Source organism: Lissotriton vulgaris, chromosome 5 (assembly GCF_964263255.1).
Source record: "Lissotriton vulgaris chromosome 5, aLisVul1.2, whole genome shotgun sequence".
Classification (NCBI taxonomy): Eukaryota; Metazoa; Chordata; class Amphibia; order Caudata; family Salamandridae; genus Lissotriton; species Lissotriton vulgaris.
Genome location: NC_141693.1, coordinates 462657875 through 462670786, shown reverse-complemented (window position 1 = coordinate 462670786; position 12912 = coordinate 462657875). Strand labels below are relative to the sequence as shown.

Genomic DNA, 12912 nt, shown 5'->3' with positions numbered 1-12912 from the left:
TTGTACTCTCCATCAGACACTACTACTAGTTGGCGATCTGCAAAGGAGCCCGCTCTCCTCTAGTATAGCTCAGCCTGCACGCCATCCCCTCCAGGGGCCTTTGCCGTTTTCAAAGGCACATATTGGCAATACTTATTGAGGGGTGCATCTAGCTATTCCCTGCCCTCTAGGTAGACTGGCCATCTGTAGGCCTGTCCGGTAGTCCTCCCATGACGCTCCTGTGTTTCTGTCCGGTGATGCATATATCCCATGCTGGTGTGTTGCTAAAACCTATGTAATATCCTGCTGGGAGTGCACCTCCCTTCCCTGCATATCCCTCACCCCCCCCCCCCCCCCCCCCCCCCACGGTTGTCCTCTGGGACTCACTACGGAGAAGTATAGCCAGCATCCTAACTGCCCTAACCCCTTCTGCATAGAGGCACTGTTTATAGTTGGTGTGCACAAATTTGTCCAACCAGTCCCTTGTCTTCATTATTTCCCTTTTGGATTCCTTCCATTCCACCAACCTCTGCTGCTCCACAGCCAAACACTCGTCAATGACACAAAGTTTCTTTTCTTTTGCGCAATCAGTGTATGCGTGAGCTGCATTTGACCCCATACACGTTCTTCATGTACTCCCCCTGTAGAGCCACCTTCATAGCATCCCACTCCGTGGCCCTTGCATTCGGGCTCGCCCAGTTGCCCCAAAGTAGTGTACGATCACAAGGAGGTCCAGAATTGCCTCTCATTTGCCACTGTGCTGCCTGCATGGGTCTGTTGTGGCCAGCCGTCCAGGCGGTCTCTGCACCAACTTCTAGAGGGAGTCCTCACGGTCTCGGGCACCCCCAACTCACTGATTCACTGGCCGCCATGTTCCCGGGCTCCCCCAACTCTGGATCACAGCGACGTCCTCTCCCAACAGGCTCCCACGACATGGAGGCTCTGGCTCCGGATCGCCTCCTCTGCAGTCTGGGTGAGTTTTAAGTGGTTTTCGGGCTGGTGGGGGATATTTTCGTTGATTGGGTCAGCAATCAACAAAATTGCCGGCGGGAGCTCGCATGAGTGTGACTAGGCAGCCATCTTGCGTGGCCACGCCCCCCCATGTCATCTGAAAACATATAAGAACAAAACCCAAATGCATGCAGAAAGGCTTCCAGCGCTTGCATGCAGATGTTAGCCAACAGAGGTAACAGTATGAAGTCATGACAAACACCCCAACTGATTATGCATGCATGTGTTTTTGAGAAAATATCTAAACCACTCCAGGATGTCCAAAGCCGCCTATTTCAAAGTCTCCCAAGCAGAAGCTAGAGTCATTGGTGTCAAAGGCCATCGACTGGTCATGATCAGTGGCATTACACCATCTAGATCCATCTCCTAAAGCAGGTCATCGAAACCAGAGAGAATCATCAGTTCAGTGCCGCGGCTAAAGTCTGACACAAGATGAGCAGCATCAAGAAGCCTTTTCTCCCCATGATCAGAGTGCTATGTGCTACATCCCTTGCCGTTGTGTCAAGCCAAATTCTGCCATTCTCTGTGCCAGATCTGTCACAGATAATCTGTAAACTTGTAAGAACCAGTTCTTAGACTGTGAATCTTGCACAACATTTACAGATACAAACTGGTATGCTTTGTTCTGTAGGAAAGGTTGCAAGTAAGTAAAATAATGTTTCACTAGGAGCATCATCTCCCTTCTCAGCCTCCTTTAAGATCACATAACCTGCCAATTTAGTCGTTCACCCACAACCCACATGTCTCTCTCTCTCTCTCTCTCTCTCTCTCTCTCTCACTCTCTCTCAAAAACACGCACACACACACACTGTCACTCATTCACTCACTCACTAACTCACTCACTCACTCACTCACTCTCTCTCTTACTCATGGGCACATCCTTCTCTTTCTCTCTTCCCATCAACCACACACTCTTCCCTTACTGTAGGTCGGAATGCAATACAGTACATGAGGGACCTTGTGTTTGAAAGAACCCACGTCAAATATCTTCTTGTGATGAAATATACGTGTTTCTTAATGTTTCAAAGACTTTGATAAAAGACACTTATATAAGTTGACTGCGTATGATTGTGCCCTAGCCTGAAGGCGCGGCCAGTCGCTGCTTGGATTGTGCGGTGGAGGAGCCTTGCCCGTATTCTGCTCAGAAGATCTACTTGAAGACTGCACAGAAGGTTGGTGCAGCCCCTTTCTTATCCTACTAGCTCTGGATTAATAAATACTAGGCATGGTTACTTGAGTCTCATGTCTGTTGCAAGGTTTCCAACAAATGGTACATGTGGATTTTCCTTACTCAACTTGATTTAGCAGGCACATTATAATTGTTTTAAAATGGTATTGAGCCAGTATAAAGTCAGCTTACTAATTTTTGTAGACACAGGTAACCTTCGGATTTTAAAATTGTACTGAATCGTTTTATATCTTGTTTTGTTTGAGCATCTCTGGATGACACTAGCATAGAGGGTGCTGGATAATTATTCTTGTAGGGTGAAAGTACTTGGGTGTTAAGGTACTGTGAATGTAATTTTTCATGTAGCTCTGATTTGCTGTTGAAATGCTATATTTGCTCATGCTGCAGTGAGACTGCTTATCCTGTAATTACATATGCTAGAATAATGTATTTAGGAAACTGATTTATCAGGGTGAGCTAGAAGATTTCCCTGATGGCCTTGATGCTGCCAGGGATGCTGTCCATTTTCTCTTGATTTTGCTGCCATCTGGGACTTATTTGTATTGCTTTCTTTTTTAATTCTATAATAAACCCTCTAACGTTTTCCATTGATCTAGAACTCAGTTATTGATTGAGCCCATTCGATCTCAAACATTTTACTTAAAATAGTTTTTTTCTGATTTTGATGCCTGGGTCGGTGCCTTCGTATGGGGACACATTGCCTCATAAAGTGAGATTTAACACTGTCTCTGATTCAGTGAAATGTGGGAACATAGGTTGAGGTAAATTTTGGGCTGTACAGATTTTGCCGTACACACAGTACTTAATTGTCTACCACCTATTGCCGACAGTAGTGCTGCCAGTGACAGTGCCATCACAACTAACCCTCACACTCATACAAGAGTGACAATTCAGACTTTAAATATACATTCAAATGACTAATACATGCCACCCAAGCTATTCTTATCGCTTTGGGTTGCAGGTTTTGTGATCTTAATGTATGTTTGATTATAAAACAACTGTTGTTGTGCTCCTCACAAAATTAGATAGACAGCACCACCATGTGGCAGGCTGTTATAAGAGCCGGTGTTGACAATAAAGTGCTAGTGCCGAGCACCGGAAACCACTGGGTCAAGTTAAGCACTGGGTACACGGTGTTGCTCCCATAAAAAAAATCACAATGCAATGACTTGAAGGGAGAGAACGATAGAAAGGGCATTTGGAACCAGGCTGAGGTAGGAAGTGGATAGGAGACACTGAGTCCAAGTGAACAACCCCACCCCTAGTCCCTGGGCTGCAGATAGTGAGAGTATTTTATGCCGACACAAAAGAATGGGAGCAAGGGAATGGAAGAGGTTTCAAAAGGACGTCTGTAACAAAAGCTTTTATCAACTAAACTGCCTTAATTAGATTACAAATGTGAGATTGAAGATTACATGCAGTACTCTGGTGCAGGTGTATTAAACATTGGACCATTGGTTTGGCCAGTATTTCCAAGCCAAGTCAGATAAAAAAGTGTCAAAAACCACCAGAGTCCAGTATTTTTCTCCTTTGAAACATAAACATAAAACAGCAACTGCAAGATGAAAACACGTCAAAATTATGTTAGAGCTATCTAGACTGTTCCTAAATATTTTTAACACAAAGACAGAATTGCGAAGTTATAAATGAATTAAGAGGGTTTTTACAATAACTGTAATTTAAGTTAAATCTCCTGGACCTTAAAGAACCTCAGCATACACAGAAATATTTGGTAATCTTCTCTGAGAAAAGCTGAACCCCTTCCTGCAGTCTTCAAAGGCGACAGGGTATCAAGGTTAGAGCCCCTGTGGCACCAACAAACGGGCGGAAAACAGTGGATGTGATTAATGCTTCTGCAAAACAAGCATTTGCAATGCAATAGGTCTCGCATTAGGAAAGTGTGAGCTATTGGTATTGTAAATGACACATTTTTTTAATATGTATTGGCTTTGAAAATATATAAATGAATAGCATTGTTCTTCACAAAGCCAATAGCTTACACTTTCCTAATGCGAGTCCTATTGGCTATGGCAATGCTTATTGGTAGAAAGCAAGGACAGTGCTGTTGTGGTGCTGAGTGATGATGTGGTTGGGCTGAGTGATGTGGTGTGTATTAGAGTGATGTGGTGGTGTATAAGAGTGATGTGGTGGTGTCCCAGAGTGATGTGGTGGTGTCCCCGAGTGATGTGGTGGTGTCCCCAAGTGATGTGGTGGTGTCGGGGACACATCACTCTGGGGCACCACCACATCACTCAGGGACACCACCACATCACTCAGGGACACCCCCACATCACTCAGGGACACCCCCATATCACTCGGGGACACCACCACATAAGTCGGGGACACCACCACATCACTCTGGGACACCACCACATCACTCAGGGACACCACCACATCACTCAGGGACACCACCACATCACTCGGGGACACCACAACATCACTCGAGGACACCACCACAACACTGAGTGATGTGGTGGTGCCCCTGAATGATGTGGTGAAGTCCTAGAGTGATGTGGTGGTGGCCCCGAGTGATGTGGTGGTGTCCCTGAGTGATGTGGTGGTGTCCCCGAGTGATGTAGTGGTGTCCCTGAGTGATGTGGTGGTGTCCTGAGTGATGTGGTGGTGCCCCTGAGTGGTGCCCCCGAGTGATGTGGTGGTGCCCCTGAGTGATGTGGTGGTGCCCCTGAGTGATGTGGTGGTGTCCCCAAGTGATGTGGTGGTGTCCCTGAGTGATGTGGTGGTGTCCCCGAGTGATGTGGTGGTGTTCCCGAGTGATGTGGCGGTGTCCCTGAGTGATGTGGTGGTGTCCCCGAGTGATGTGGTGGTGTTCCCGAGTGATGTGGTAGTGTCCCTGAGTGATGTGGTGGTGTCCCTGAGTGATGTGGCGGGGTCACCGAGTGATGTGGTGGTGTCCCCGAGTGATGTGGTGGTGTTCCTGAGTGATGTGGTGGTGCCCCCGAGTGATGTGATAGTGTCCCCGAGTGATGTGGTGGTGTCCCCGAGTGATGTGATAGTGTCCCCGAGTGATGTGGTGGTGTCCCCGAGTGATGTGGTGGTGTCCCTGAGTGATGTGGTGGTGCCCCTGAGTGATGTGGTGGTGCCCCTGAGTGATTTGGTGGTGTTCCTGAGTGATGTGGTGGTGCCCCTGAGTGATGTGGTGGTGTTCCTGAGTGATGTGGTGGTGTTCCTTAGTGATGAGGTGTCCCCAAGTGATGTGGTGGTGTCCCTGAGTGATGTGGTGGTACCCCTGAGTGATATGGTAGTGCCCCTGAATGATGTGGTGGTGTCCCTGAGTGATGTGGTGATGTCTCCGAGTCATGTGGTGGTGCCACTGAGTGATGTGGTGGTATCCCTGAGTGATGTGGTGGTGTCTGTGAGTGATGTGGTGGTGCCCCTGAGTGATGTGGTGGTGCCCCTGAGTGATGTGGTGGTGCCCCTGAGTGATGTGGTGGTGTCCCTGAGTGATGTGGTGGTGTCCCTGAGTGATGTGGTGATGTCCCCGAGTCATGTGGTGGTGCCGCTGAGTGATGTGGTGGTATCCCTGAGTGATGTGGTGGTGTCTGTGAGTGATGTGGTGGCGTCCCTGAGTGATGTGGTGGTGCCCCTGAGTGATGTGGTGGTGTCCCTGAGTGATGTGGTGGTGCGCCTGAGTGATGTGGTGGTGTCCCTAAGTGATGTGGCGGTGTCCCTGAGTCATGTGGTGGTGCCCGTGAGTGGTGACCCTGAGTCATGTGGTGGTGCCCCTTAGTGATGTGATGGTGTCCCTGAGTGATGTGGTGGTGCCCCTGAGTGATGTGGTGGTGTCCCTGAGTGATGTGGTCTGATTCAGTGAAATGTGGGAACATAGGTTGAGGTAAATTTTGGGCTGTACAGATTTTGCCGTACACACAGTACTTAATTGTCTACCACCTATTGCCGACAGTAGTGCTGCCAGTGACAGTGCCATCACAACTAACCCTCACACTCATACAAGAGTGACAATTCAGACTTTAAATATCATTCAAATGACTAATACATGCCACCCAAGCTATTCTTATCGCTTTGGGTTGCAGGTTTTGTGATTTTAATGTATGTTTGATTATAAAACAACTGTTGTTGTGCTCCTCACAAAATTAGATAGACAGCACCACCATGTGGCAGGCTGTTATAAGAGCCGGTGTTGACAATAAAGTGCTAGTGCCGAGCACCGGAAACCACTGGGTCAAGTTAAGCACTGGGTACACGGTGTTGCTCCCATAAAAAAAATCACAATGCAATGACTTGAAGGGAGAGAACGATAGAAAGGGCATTTGGAACCAGGCTGAGGTAGGAAGTGGATAGGAGACACTGAGTCCAAGTGAACAACCCCACCCCTAGTCCCTGGGCTGCAGATAGTGAGAGTATTTTATGCCGACACAAAAGAATGGGAGCAAGGGAATGGAAGAGGTTTCAAAAGGACGTCTGTAACAAAAGCTTTTATCAACTAAACTGCCTTAATTAGATTACAAATGTGAGATTGAAGATTACATGCAGTACTCTGGTGCAGGTGTATTAAACATTGGACCATTGGTTTGGCCAGTATTTCCACGCCAAGTCAGATAAAAAAGTGTCAAAAACCACCAGAGTCCAGTATTTTTCTCCTTTGAAACATAAACATAAAACAGCAACTGCAAGATGAAAACACGTCAAAATTATGTTAGAGCTATCTAGACTGTTCCTAAATATTTTTAACACAAAGACAGAATTGCGAAGTTATAAATGAATTAAGAGGGTTTTTACAATAACTGTAATTTAAGTTAAATCTCCTGGACCTTAAAGAACCTCAGCATACACAGAAATATTTGGTAATCTTCTCTGAGAAAAGCTGAACCCCTTCCTGCAGTCTTCAAAGGCGACAGGGTATCAAGGTTAGAGCCCCTGTGGCACCAACAAACGGGCGGAAAACAGTGGATGTGATTAATGCTTCTGCAAAACAAGCATTTGCAATGCAATAGGTCTCGCATTAGGAAAGTGTGAGCTATTGGTATTGTAAATGACACATTTTTTTAATATGTATTGGCTTTGAAAATATATAAATGAATAGCATTGTTCTTCACAAAGCCAATAGCTTACACTTTCCTAATGCGAGTCCTATTGGCTATGGCAATGCTTATTGGTAGAAAGCAAGGACAGTGCTGTTGTGGTGCTGAGTGATGATGTGGTTGGGCTGAGTGATGTGGTGTGTATTAGAGTGATGTGGTGGTGTATAAGAGTGATGTGGTGGTGTCCCAGAGTGATGTGGTGGTGTCCCCGAGTGATGTGGTGGTGTCCCCAAGTGATGTGGTGGTGTCGGGGACACATCACTCTGGGGCACCACCACATCACTCAGGGACACCACCACATCACTCAGGGACACCCCCACATCACTCAGGGACACCCCCATATCACTCGGGGACACCACCACATAAGTCGGGGACACCACCACATCACTCTGGGACACCACCACATCACTCAGGGACACCACCACATCACTCAGGGACACCACCACATCACTCGGGGACACCACAACATCACTCGAGGACACCACCACAACACTGAGTGATGTGGTGGTGCCCCTGAATGATGTGGTGAAGTCCTAGAGTGATGTGGTGGTGGCCCCGAGTGATGTGGTGGTGTCCCTGAGTGATGTGGTGGTGTCCCCGAGTGATGTAGTGGTGTCCCTGAGTGATGTGGTGGTGTCCTGAGTGATGTGGTGGTGCCCCTGAGTGGTGCCCCCGAGTGATGTGGTGGTGCCCCTGAGTGATGTGGTGGTGCCCCTGAGTGATGTGGTGGTGTCCCCAAGTGATGTGGTGGTGTCCCTGAGTGATGTGGTGGTGTCCCCGAGTGATGTGGTGGTGTTCCCGAGTGATGTGGTGGTGTCCCTGAGTGATGTGGTGGTGTCCCCGAGTGATGTGGTGGTGTTCCCGAGTGATGTGGTAGTGTCCCTGAGTGATGTGGTGGTGTCCCTGAGTGATGTGGCGGGGTCACCGAGTGATGTGGTGGTGTCTCCGAGTGATGTGGTGGTGTTCCTGAGTGATGTGGTGGTGCCCCCGAGTGATGTGATAGTGTCCCCGAGTAATGTGGTGGTGTCCCCGAGTGATGTGATAGTGTCCCCGAGTGATGTGGTGGTGTCCCCGAGTGATGTGGTGGTGTCCCTGAGTGATGTGGTGGTGCCCCTGAGTGATGTGGTGGTGCCCCTGAGTGATGTGGTGGTGTTCCTGAGTGATGTGGTGGTGCCCCTGAGTGATGTGGTGGTGTCTCCGAGTGATGTGGTGGTGTCCCCGAGTGATGTGGTGATGTCCCCAGGTGATGTGGTGGTGTCCCCGAGTGATGTGGTGGTGTCCCCAAGTGATGTGGTGGTGTTCCTGAGTGACGTGGTGGTGTCCCTGAGTGATGTGGTGGTGTTCCCGAGTGATGTGGTAGTGTCCCTGAGTGATGTGGTGGTGTCCCTGAGTGATGTGGCAGGGTCACCGAGTGATGTGGTGGTGTCCCCGAGTGATGTGGTGGTGTCCCTGAGTGATGTGGTGGTGCCCCCGAGTGATGTGGTGGTGCCCGTGAGTGATGTGGTGGTGTTCCTGAGTGATGTGGTGGTGCCCCTGAGTGATGTGGTGGTGTCCCCGAGTGATGTGGTGGTGTCCCCGAGTGATGTGGTGATGTCCCCAGGTGATGTGGTGGTGGCCCCAAGTGATGTGGTGGTGTCCCTGAGTGATGTGGTGGTGTCCCCGAGTGATATAGTGGTGTCCCTGAGTGATGTGGTGGTGTCCTGAGTGATGTGGTGGTGCCCCTGAGTGGTGCCCCCGAGTGATGTGGTGGTGCCCCTGAGTGATGTGGTGGTGCCCCTGAGTGATGTGGTGGTGTCCCCAAGTGATGTGGTGGTGTCCCTGAGTGATGTGGTGGTGTCCCCGAGTGATGTGGTGGTGTTCCCGAGTGATGTGGTGGTGTCCCTGAGTGATGTGGTGGTGTCCCCGAGTGATGTGGTGGTGTTCCCGAGTGATGTGGTAGTGTCCCTGAGTGATGTGGTGGTGTCCCTGAGTGATGTGGCGGGGTCACCGAGTGATGTGGTGGTGTCCCCGAGTGATGTGGTGGTGTCCCCGAGTGATGTGGTGGTGTCCCCGAGTGATGTGATAGTGTCCCCGAGTGATGTGGTGGTGTCCCCGAGTGATGTGGTGGTGTCCCTGAGTGATGTGGTGGTGCCCCTGAGTGATGTGGTGGTGCCCCTGAGTGATGTGGTGGTGTTCCTGAGTGATGTGGTGGTGCCCCTGAGTGATGTGGTGGTGTCCCCGAGTGATGTGGTGGTGTCCCCGAGTGATGTGGTGATGTCCCCAGGTGATGTGGTGGTGTCCCCGAGTGATGTGGTGGTGTCCCCAAGTGATGTGGTGGTGTTCCTGAGTGACGTGGTGGTGTCCCTGAGTGATGTGGTGGTGTCCCTGAGTGATGCCCCTGAGTGTTGTGGTGGTCTTCCTGAGTGGTGTGGTGGTGTTCCTGAGTGATGTGGTGGTGTTCCTGAGTGATGTGGTGGTGTCCCCGACTGATGTGGTGGTGTCCCTGAGTGATGTGGTGGTGTCCTCGAGTGATGTGGTGGTGTCCCTGAGTGATGTGGTGGTGTTCCTGAGTGATGTGGTGGTGTTCCTGAGTGATGTGGTGGTGTCCCCGAGTGATGTGGTGGTGTCCCTGAGTGATGTGGTGATGTGGTGGTGTCCCGAGTGATGTGGTGGTGTCCCCGAGTGATGTGGTGGTGTCCCCGAGTGATGTGGTGGTGTCCCCGAGTAATGTGGTGGTGTCCCCGAGTGATGTGGTGGTGTCCCTGAGTTATGTGGTGGTGTCCCCGAGTGATGTGGTGGTGCCCCCGAGGGATATTGTGGTGGCCCGAGTGATGTGGTGGTGTCCCCGAGTGATGTGGCGGTGTCCCCGAGTGATGAGGTGGTGTCCCTGAGTGATGTGGTGGTGTCCCTGAGTGATGTGGTGGTGCCCCTGAGTTTTGCCCCTGAGTGATGTGGTGGTGCCCCTGAGTGATGTGGTGGTGTCCCTGAGTGATGTGGTGGTGTTCCCGAGTGATGTGGTGGTGTCCCCGAGTGATTCCCCTAAGTGATGTGGTGGTGTCCCTGAGTGATGCCCCTGAGTGATGTGGTGGTGTTCCTGAGTGATTTGGTGGTGTCCCCCAGTGATGTGGTGGTGTCCCTGAGTGATGTGGTGGTGTCCTCGAGTGATGTGGTGGTGTCCTCGAGTGATGTGGTGGTGTCCCTGAGTGATGTGGTGGTGTTCCTGAATGATGTGGTGGTTTCCCCAAGTGATGTGGTGGTGTCCCCGAGTGATGTGGTGGTGTCCCCGAGTGATGTGATGGTGTCCCCGAGTGATGTGGTGGTGTCCCCGAGTGATGTGGTGGTGTCCATGAGTGATGTGCTGGTGCCCCTGAGTGATGTGGTCGTGCCCCTGAGTGATGTGGTGGTGCCCCTGAGTGATGTGGTGGTGTTCCTGAGTGTTGTGGTGGTGTTCCTGAGTGATGTGGTGGTGTTCCTTAGTGATGAGGTGTCCCCAAGTGATGTGGTGGTGTCCCTGAGTGATGTGGTGGTACCCCTGAGTGATATGGTAGTGCCCCTGAATGATGTGGTGGTGTCCCTGAGTGATGTGGTGATGTCCCCGAGTCATGTGGTGGTGCCACTGAGTGATGTGGTGGTATCCCTGAGTGATGTGGTGGTGTCTGTGAGTGATGTGGTGGTGCCCCTGAGTGATGTGGTGGTGCCCCTGAGTGATGTGGTGGTGCCCCTGAGTGATGTGGTGGTGTCCCTGAGTGATGTGGTGGTGTCCCTGAGTGATGTGGTGATGTCCCCGAGTCATGTGGTGGTGCCGCTGAGTGATGTGGTGGTATCCCTGAGTGATGTGGTGGTGTCTGTGAGTGATGTGGTGGCGTCCCTGAGTGATGTGGTGGTGCCCCTGAGTGATGTGGTGGTGTCCCTGAGTGATGTGGTGGTGCGCCTGAGTGATGTGGTGGTGTCCCTAAGTGATGTGGCGGTGTCCCTGAGTCATGTGGTGGTGCCCGTGAGTGGTGACCCTGAGTCATGTGGTGGTGCCCCTTAGTGATGTGATGGTGTCCCTGAGTGATGTGGTGGTGCCCCTGAGTGATGTGGTGGTGTCCCTGAGTGATGTGGTGCAGCAGTAGAGAGACTGGAGCTAAGAACACGCAGGATTGAGTGCTACAAAGCGCGTTCAGTTTATCAAAGCACAGAATGATGGAGCCGGGAAAAAGCAAGGGGAAACAGGAAAACACGGGGAGAGTGTATAAAGATAGAGGCAGCGAGGGCTGGGGCTTGGACAGCAATCAAGTACGGGTTCGAGACAGCACTGAATGGGAGAACACGGAAAACACCCAGGGCCAGGGAAGGAAGATGCAAGCACACGGGAGAGCAGGCGGATGGGGTTTGGACAGCAATCAAGTACGGGGTCGAGAAGACACTGAATGGGAGAACACGGAAAACACCCAGGGCCAAGGAAGGAAGATGCAAGCACACGGTAGAGCAGGTGGAGACAAGCTCTCGGCATTGCTGTGGCGGGGGAGCGGGAGCGCATTCCTTTGAAGTCTGATTCGGGGGGCGGGGGAGCGACAGCCTTTGAAGTCTGATGGGAGGGAGGGAGGGAGCTGCAGCCTTTGAAGTCTGATGCGAGGCACAGACAAATGGTGGTGTGCGACGTGGCTGGCGTTGTGCACGAGTGATGTGGTGCTGTCCCTGAGGGATGTGGTGCAGCAGTACAGAGACTGAAGCTAAGAACACGCAGGATTGAGTGCTACAAAGCGCGTTCAGTTTATCAAAGCACAGAATGATGGAGCCGGGAAAAAGCAAGGGGAAACAGGAAAACACGGGGAGAGTGTATAAAGATAGAGGCAGCGAGGGCTGGGGCTTGGACAGCAATCAAGTACGGGTTCGAGACAGCACTGAATGGGAGAACATGGAAAACACCCAGGGCCAGGGAAGGAAGATGCAAGCACACGGGAGAGCAGGCTGATGGGGTTTGGACAGCAATCAAGTACGGGGTCGAGAAGACACTGAATGGGAGAACACGGAAAACACCCAGGGCCAAGGAAGGAAGATGCAAGCACACGCTAGAGCAGGTGGAGACAAGCTCTCGGCATTGCTGTGGCTTGGGAGCGGGAGCGCATTCCTTTGAAGTCTGATTCGGGGGCGGGGGAGCGGCAGCCTTTGAAGTCTGATGGGAGAGAGGGAGCTGCAGCCTTTGAAGTCTGATGCGAGGCACAGACAAATGGTGGTGTGCGACGTGGCTGGCGTTGTGCACGCGCATAGATCACATGAACTGTGTCTAATCCGCCGTTTTGGTAGACTGTTCTTTTCCCCTTACTATAATCTCGCCGGAGCAATGCGCAAGCACATTGGCTCAGGTGAGACCTAATGAGAGTGCAAGCTTCCCTCCCTCACAGAATAGGTACAGCAGACCATCAAAAGTGCAGGATTCCATTCCTCGTGAAACATGCTCCCCATTGGCAGACGTGGAAGCTTCCCTCTTTAATGGAACAGGTACAGCATGGTAAAGGTTTCCCTGCCTGACGCTAAAGCAGCTGTACAAGCTTCCTATTATCACAGAACAGGTCAATCTCAGGAAGTATCAGTGAGGTCTCCTCTCTCAAGTAACAAGTACAGCACAGTCTAGAGCAGCAGCGCAAACACCCTTGTCTATTTCATTCCTATGTTTCAGTATGGTTGTATGGATTGGTAAGTACATGGATA

The 12912-nt window shown here is 51.0% G+C and overlaps 1 protein-coding gene across 1 annotated transcript in view; it reads left to right on the top strand.

The window, feature by feature from the left end:
* The window catches only part of LOC147711087 (uncharacterized), a 1001373-nt gene that overhangs the window by 538926 nt on the left and 449535 nt on the right, over nucleotides 1-12912 (top strand). The window contains exon 11 of the mRNA XM_086921902.1: nucleotides 2070-2162. Within this exon, the coding sequence (XP_086778028.1) occupies nucleotides 2070-2162 (93 nt within the window). The remainder of the gene's footprint in view (nucleotides 1-2069; nucleotides 2163-12912) is intronic.